We start from the raw sequence: 7,282 nt of genomic DNA on the forward strand, positions 1-7,282 counted from the left end.
GTGACCTTGAACAAGTCCCTTAACTCTCAAAGCTTTAGCTCTGTCATCTATTAAATGAGGCACAGATCTCCATCCTGCCCTACTTTCAGTTTGTTGGGTGGCATAGAAAAACAGGGTTGAAAACACTATAAAAATGGTAAAGCTCTGCCTGACCTATGGTGGCGCAGTGGATAAAGCGTTGACCTGGAACACTGAGGTCACTGGTTCGAAACCCTGGGCTTGCCTGGTCAAGGCACATATAGGAGTTGATGCTTCCTGCTCCTCCCCCTACCTCTCACTCTCCTCTCTAAAAATGAATAAATTAAAAACAAAACAAAAATGGTAAAGCTCTGTATAAATGTAAGATATTAAGAGATAGGGTCATCAAACCTTGTACAAAACTGGTTGCTGTTACCAGTTTTTAAAAGAAAGCTGCATAGGCCCTGGACGGTTGGCTCAGCGGTAGAGCGTCGGCCTGGTGTGCAGGAGTCCCGGGTTTGATTCCTGGCCAGGGCACACAGGAGAAGCGCCCATCTGCTTCTCCACCCCTCCCCCTCTCCTTCCTCTCTGTCTCTCTCTTCCCCTCCCGCAGCCGAGGCTCCATTGGAGCAAGGATGGCCCGAGCGCTGGGGATGGCTCTGTGGCCTCTGCCTCAGGCGCTAGAATGGCTCTGGACACAACAGAGCGACGCCCCAGAGGGGCAAAGCATTGCCCCCTGGTGGGCGTGCCAGGTGGATCCCAGTCGGGCGCATGCGGGAGTCTGTCTGACTGCCACCCTGTTTCCAGCTTTGGAAAAATTAAAAAAAAAAAAAAAAGAAAGCTGCATAGTATAGTAAAAATTGTTTGCACTTGGAAGTCAGATACCCTGAGTTCAAATCTCCACCATTGACTACCTGTATGGCCTGAGGCAAGTTCTGTAACCTTCCTGAGCCTCAGTTTCCTCAATGTAAAACAGGAAATGATTTCTGCCCTACAGGGTAGCTGTGAGAATTGAATAAGATAATATAAAGCATGAGAGGGATACAGTGGTAGTAAATTGTATTAATAATTACAAATAACAGCATGGAGCAATCACTTTAAGTGTTAAAAGACAAGAGACCCAGCTTTGCCTCTGGGAAAGGAGAGAGGCTAGGACCCTGCCTCCCTAGTAGCACTTGTACTAAGGAAGCTGCTTTGTTGCAGAGGCACAGGTCTCAACGTACAGACTAATGGTAAGTGTTGGCTTTTGGGCTGGACAGACTGACGAGGCTGGGGCCAGCACCCAGGGAAGAGGGCCCAGTAGCTGATGGGGTTTCCTCATCCGTATGATAGGAATAATAATAATAGTACCTACTTCATTTATTTATTTATTATTTACATTTTGGTAAGAAGAGGAGAAATAGGCAGACTCCTGCATGCAATCTACCAGGATCCACCCCGGAAACCCATCTGGGGATGATGCTCAAGTACCAAGCTATTTTTAGTGCCTGAGGCTGAAGTGCTCAGACCATTTAGCTATCCTCAGTGCCTGGGGCCATGTTAAAACCAATTGAGCCACTGGCTGTGGGAGGGGAAGAGGGAGAGAAGCAGATGGTCATTTATTTTGTGTGCCTTTAATGGGAATCGAACCTGGGACATCCATATGTCAGGCCTATGCTCTATCCACTGAGCTACCAGCCAGGGCCAACACCTCCTTCTTAAGATAGGTACTTTGGCCTGACCAGGCAGTGGTGCAGTGGATAGAGCATCAACCTGGGACACTGAGGACCCAGATTCGAAGCCCCAAGGTCACCAGCTTGAGCGTGGGATCGTAGATATGACCCCATATTGCTGGCTTGAGCCCAAAGATTGCTGGCTTGACCAAGGGTCACTGGCCCAGCTGGAGACCCCTGGTCAAGGCACGTATGAGAAAACAATCAATGAACAACTAAAGTGCTGCAACTATGAGTTGATGCTTCTCATCTCTCTCTCTTTTCCTGTCTGTCCCTCTCAATGTCTGTCTGTCTCTGTCTCTCATGCTTTAAAAAAAAAAAAAGGTACTTTAATAAACATAAAATGCTTCCCTGGCTGGATAGCTCAGTTGGTTGGAGCGTCCTAATATGCAAAGGTTGCAGGTTCGATCTCCAGTTGGGACACATACAGAAACAGATTGATGTTTCTCTCTCTCTCTCTCTCTCTCTTTTCTTCCCCCTTCCTTTCTCTCTAAAACCAATAAGTAAATTTTTAAAATAAACAAAAATAATAAAAATAAAATGCTTAGAACAGGGTCTGGCACATAGTAAGCAGTTAGTCCTTGCTGTGATCATGACGATCTTCCTTGAGTAGCCGGACTACAGTATTTAAGAATCAGAAACTATCGCCTGACCTGTGGTGGTGCAGTGGATAAAGCATCGACCTGGAAATGCTGAGATCGCTGGTTCGAAACCCTGGGCTTGCCTGGTCAAGGCACATATGGGAGTTGATGCTTTCTGCTCCTTCTGCCCTTCTCTCTCTCTCTCCTCTCTCTCTCAAATAAATAAATTTTTTTTAAAATTCTCTAAAGAGAAAAAAGAAACTATAGCCCTGAGTAGCTCAGTTAGAGCGTCATCCCTTCAAGGTTGCAGGTTTGATCCCCAGTCTCGACACATACAGTAATCAACCACTGAATACTTAAATAAATGAAACAACAAGTTGATGTTTCTCTCTCTCTCTTCTTCTTCTTCTTCTTTCCTCTATAAAGTCAATAAATTAAAATAAAAATCAGAAACTATAACAATAGCTAGCATGTCCTTAGTGCCTAGTATGTGCCAGGTGCTGGGCTGAGCACTTTTTGCATCATTTCATCCAGCTCTCACAACAACCAAGGAAGCAGGAATTTGTGTTCTCATAGACAATGACGTTGAAGTTCAGAAACTTGAAATCACTTGATCAAGGTCACTCAACTATAGGTGACTGAGCCAGGATTTGAACCTAGGAATGTCTAGCTCTAAAAGTATGAAAAAATGTCTGGTATATGTGTTTCTTATTCACATCCCCTGACACAAGCACCCCCAGATTACAAAGGGGGAAGTGGAAGCCAAGTGGCTGGCCGCCAGGATAGCATCCAGGTTTCTGAAAGCCAGCCAGGGCTTTTGCCTAGGATCAGCGTCAGCTGTTCCCAGAAAAGTCTAGAGGAAAAGAAATGGCTGGTTGCATGTTGCTGCCCTCCTGACTGCCCCATGTCCCATGCTCAGAAGCCTGAAAACTGGGTGTTCTCCCCTAGAGTGACTGTACCAAGCTGTTCAGCCAGGGCATTGGAGGGGAGCAGGCCCAGGCCAAGTTTGACAGCTGCCTTTCTGACTTGGCTGCTGTATCCAACAAATTCCGAGACCTCTTGCAGGTAAGCCCTAAGTTCAACTACTGGCTGAATCCTGTGCCTGTTTGTTGCTCTGATAAGATTGTTACTTACCATGGGCTCTGTGTATAAAGAAACAGAGAGAAGGAATGAGGGAATAGCATGCAAGCGACTCAAATTGTGTGAATCCCTTGAGGCTAAAGGCCCCATTGGTTTTTCAGCAGTGTGGCTGTCATGTTGACAAGCTAGCATTCTGGTCCATAAGCATCTCTACTTGGTCCCCACTGTGCCATGAGCCCCCAGAAAGGTGCTCTGAGGAAATGGAACCACATGGGTACTCACACCTGATGCTTGGCCTTAAGTCACAGGTGCTGCCTAATACAGGCACTCAGAAATCTCTTCTTTTGAGAGTACAGACCAACCTCTAGGCCTTATCTCTAGCCCGAGCCTGAATTGGCACAGATCTAGAAAGGAACTAGTTGTTCCTGGCCTCTTTTATCAGCATTATCTGTTACACGTCAGACAGGGCCTGCAGATAGTCTCAGAGCTGGAAGAGTGCCTGGCAGTCAAGGGATGAAGCAGGAGAAAGAAAAGGGAAGGAGGTGTGCGCCTTCTGGGTCTGATGTGTCTCCACCTTGTCCTCTGCAGGAAGGGCTGACAGAGCTCAACAACACAGCAATCAAGCCGCAGGTGCAGCCGTGGATCAACACCTTTCTCTCTGTTTCCCACAACATCGAGGAGGTCAGCCCGACCACAGGCAGCTGACAAGGCCAGGATTACCCCCTTGTTCCCATAGCCCCCCGCTGGAGAGCAATGGAACTGTCTAAGCCAGCGATTTTCAACTGACATGCCACAAAAATTTTCAAGACATGTAATACCTATTTAGTCAGGGGCACTGATCTCTTTTCCCTTAGATTGTCATAAAAAAATGACAACAGTCAATACAACAGTAGCCATCTGGTGTGAATAAATCAAAATTATACCTTTTTACTTTTTTTTTTTTGGTCAGAATAGCCAAACTATTTTTTTTTTGTATGCCACAGAATTTTAGTAATTACTTTCTGTGTGCCATGAGATGAACAGTGACAATCACTGATCTAAATAGACTAGTCCTTAACTGCTTCTCAGGTCCACTTCCCTTGTCCTCATAGCCAAGTTCCTCCCAGGAAACAGGTTGTTCCTGCAGTCAGAAGGGCTCAAAAATATTTAAAGGGAGTTCGCCTCTTTTATTGAGGCTCTTCTTGCTCTATCCAACATAGACTTAGCCTTTTTTTTTTCTAACCTAAGGATTTTATTCCTGTAGCATGTGAGCTGCAAGAGTGAATAAAATGCCAGGAGCTTCGCCATATTGTATGGGCCATGGCTTTAGCGCAAGGCCTTTTGCCAGTGGGAAGTGCAGAAGCAACAGCAGACACTGCCCACTGGGTGTCCAAGCTGGTTTTCAGATGGATGAGTCAGAAGCTATAGGGGAAGAAGGGCCTCTTCTATTAGAGGGGTGGAAGTGGAGTGGGGTTAATAGTTCTTGGAGAAGCCCCCAGTAACCCATCTTGCTTCCTAACAATAGGAAGAATTCAACGACTATGAGGCCAATGACCCTTGGGTACAACAGTTCATCCTTAACCTGGAGCAGCAAATGGCGGAGTTCAGGGTGAGCAGGGGCTCTAGAGACCAGCTTTTGGAGTTACCCATCTCTGCCCAAACCCACCACCTATAGCTCCTCATCACTCCTGCTGGGAACCCTGAAAGCCCTTCCAAGTCCCACTCCCCAATGGCCTAATGTAACTGTCCCTACTCCCCCCCAAAGACTCCACTGTGTAGGCAGGGGGTAGGTGGGACTCCCACTGATCCCTAACCTCTGTGTGTAGGCCAGCCTGTCTCCAGTCATCTATGACAGTCTGACCAACCTCATGACCAGCTTTGTTGCAGTCGAATTGGAGAGAGTAGTACTGAAATCCACCTTCAACCGGGTAAGGTCAAGGGAGCACAGGTCCTCAGCTGTGTTTTTTTCCCCCTGAGAAGATGAATCTGGTCTGATTTGTGTCCTGTCTGCTATTCCCAGACCCTGCATACCTAGGCTCAGTCCTGCCCTGACTTCTGAGGTCTTAAGAGCTGATTGGAGCCACAGGGTTGACCTAAAGCCCAGATGGCCCTGCAGCCCATCACTGATGGAAATTGGGGGCCAGTCTGATTGACAGGAGGGCCAGGCCTTGAACAGTGACTGGGCTTGTGTTCCCCTGCAGCTGGGAGGTCTGCAGTTTGACAAGGAGCTGAGGTCGCTTATTGCCTACCTTACCACAGTGACCACCTGGACCATCCGAGACAAGTTTGCCCGCCTCTCCCAGATGGCTACTGTCCTCAATCTGGAGCGGGTATGTGGGGCCCCCTCAGCCTCCCCAGGGAAAGGTGTCTGAGAAGAGAGGCATAGACCAAATTTGGATACCAGCCACTCCCTCAAAACACCAGCGACCCAGCCCTACTGGGAATCTTCTCGGACATTGCTGCTCTGAATCTGGTAGGGCCCAAGGCCTTACCTCGATGGTTCTCTCCTTGCTGAGTTGTCTCTGTTCTTCCCACAGGTGACTGAGATTCTAGATTACTGGGGCGCTAACTCTGGCCCGCTGACATGGCGCCTCACCCCTGCTGAGGTACGCCAGGTGCTGGCTCTGCGTATAGACTTCCGCAGCGAGGACATCAAGAGGCTGCGCCTGTAGCTGCCAGGGTGAGCCGACCTGGCCCGTCACATTTCAGGGCCCATTCCCTGTGTGGCCACAGCCAAGGAGCTGAGTGAGGCTGTCCGGCATGAGGAGAGCTCTGACAGCCCAGACCGTTCCACCCTTGGCAGCAGGGAAACGAGGCGTTGACTAACTCTACTCTGTACTCACACCTAGCTGGGTGGTGCTTTGGGAGCAGCCTCTGGCACCGAGAGATGGGTTTCCCTGGGATCCTAATTAAGTGGGACAGTCAACACAGACCAGCCTTCTGCTTGGTGGTCATGCTCTCATCCCTGGACACTGCAGCAAACTGCCTCCTTACAAGCCCTAAAGGAGTTGAGTGCATCTGAGGACCTAGGGAATTAGGTTTACTCCAAGAAGTGCATGTGATGTTTCTGACCACCCTGATTAAAGAGACTCCTTGGAGAGATGCCAGTGTGCTGTTTTCAAGGAGGGCTGGGTGTTACAGGGTAAGGCAGGTCTACCAGCTGCACTGAAATGTAAAGGCAAAAGCCTAAGGCTTAGTCTCCCCCCACACCCAGAGTAGTGGGCGCACAGCTGCTGCCAGGACCCACATGACAGCTGGCAACTCATCCAACCCTGGACCCTCATCCCCCCCATGGGCCCTCAGCACCAGAAGCTGGATTGTCCCCGGGGCACCTTCCTACAGTACCAAAGAGGTTGGAATTCCTCCTGGCAGAACAAAAGAGATTTTGGAGGACAACCTTAAAGGGCCAATTGAATTTATTCCAAGAAGGTCATAGTCCTAAAAACCTATTGCCCACAGGCTCTGGGTCATATGGCACAGTCTGTGTTACTGAGTAAGGCAGCGATTGGCTATAGACCACACTGGCTCACTACCACAAATATGGGTGTGGACTCCTAGCCCTTCTCCCTCTACCCTTTCAAGTCAGCCTCGGAGTGAGTATTGAACATTAAGTCTGTATTTAGGCAAAAGCCTGTCCTCCAAAGAAGGGCACAGAAAATGCTTCAGAGGGTACTTCAGGGTCACCCTTACCAAGGGACCCAGCCATCTGCTAAGGCTGATCATCATGCCCTTCCAGGGTCCTCCTGGAGAATGAGAAAGTCAAGGCCCCACCTGGGCCATGGGATTTGTAAAGGCCACATGGAACACTTGAGCTTAGGACCTTCTTAAAAAAAATTTTTTTTTTATTCATTTTTAGAGAGGACAGAGAGAGGAAGAGAGAGACAGACAGACAGACAGAAGGGGGGAGGAGCTGGAAGCATCAACTCCCATATGTGCCTTGACCAGGCAAGCCCAGGGTTTTGAACCAGCAAC

The 7,282-nt window shown here is 48.6% G+C and overlaps 1 protein-coding gene across 1 annotated transcript in view; it reads left to right on the top strand.

Annotated features, from left to right (window-relative positions):
• COG4 (component of oligomeric golgi complex 4) overlaps positions 1-6,412 on the top strand; it is a 34,923-nt gene extending 28,511 nt beyond the window's left edge. Inside the window, exons 14-19 of the mRNA XM_066242060.1 lie at positions 3,200-3,316; positions 3,920-4,012; positions 4,836-4,919; positions 5,137-5,238; positions 5,512-5,640; positions 5,848-6,412. Coding sequence (XP_066098157.1) covers positions 3,200-3,316; positions 3,920-4,012; positions 4,836-4,919; positions 5,137-5,238; positions 5,512-5,640; positions 5,848-5,982 — 660 coding nt within the window. The 3' untranslated portion in view covers positions 5,983-6,412. The remainder of the gene's footprint in view (positions 1-3,199; positions 3,317-3,919; positions 4,013-4,835; positions 4,920-5,136; positions 5,239-5,511; positions 5,641-5,847) is intronic.
• The last annotated feature ends 870 nt before the right edge of the window (positions 6,413-7,282 follow it).

This window comes from Saccopteryx bilineata, chromosome 9, assembly GCF_036850765.1.
Source record: "Saccopteryx bilineata isolate mSacBil1 chromosome 9, mSacBil1_pri_phased_curated, whole genome shotgun sequence".
Taxonomy (NCBI): Eukaryota; Metazoa; Chordata; class Mammalia; order Chiroptera; family Emballonuridae; genus Saccopteryx; species Saccopteryx bilineata.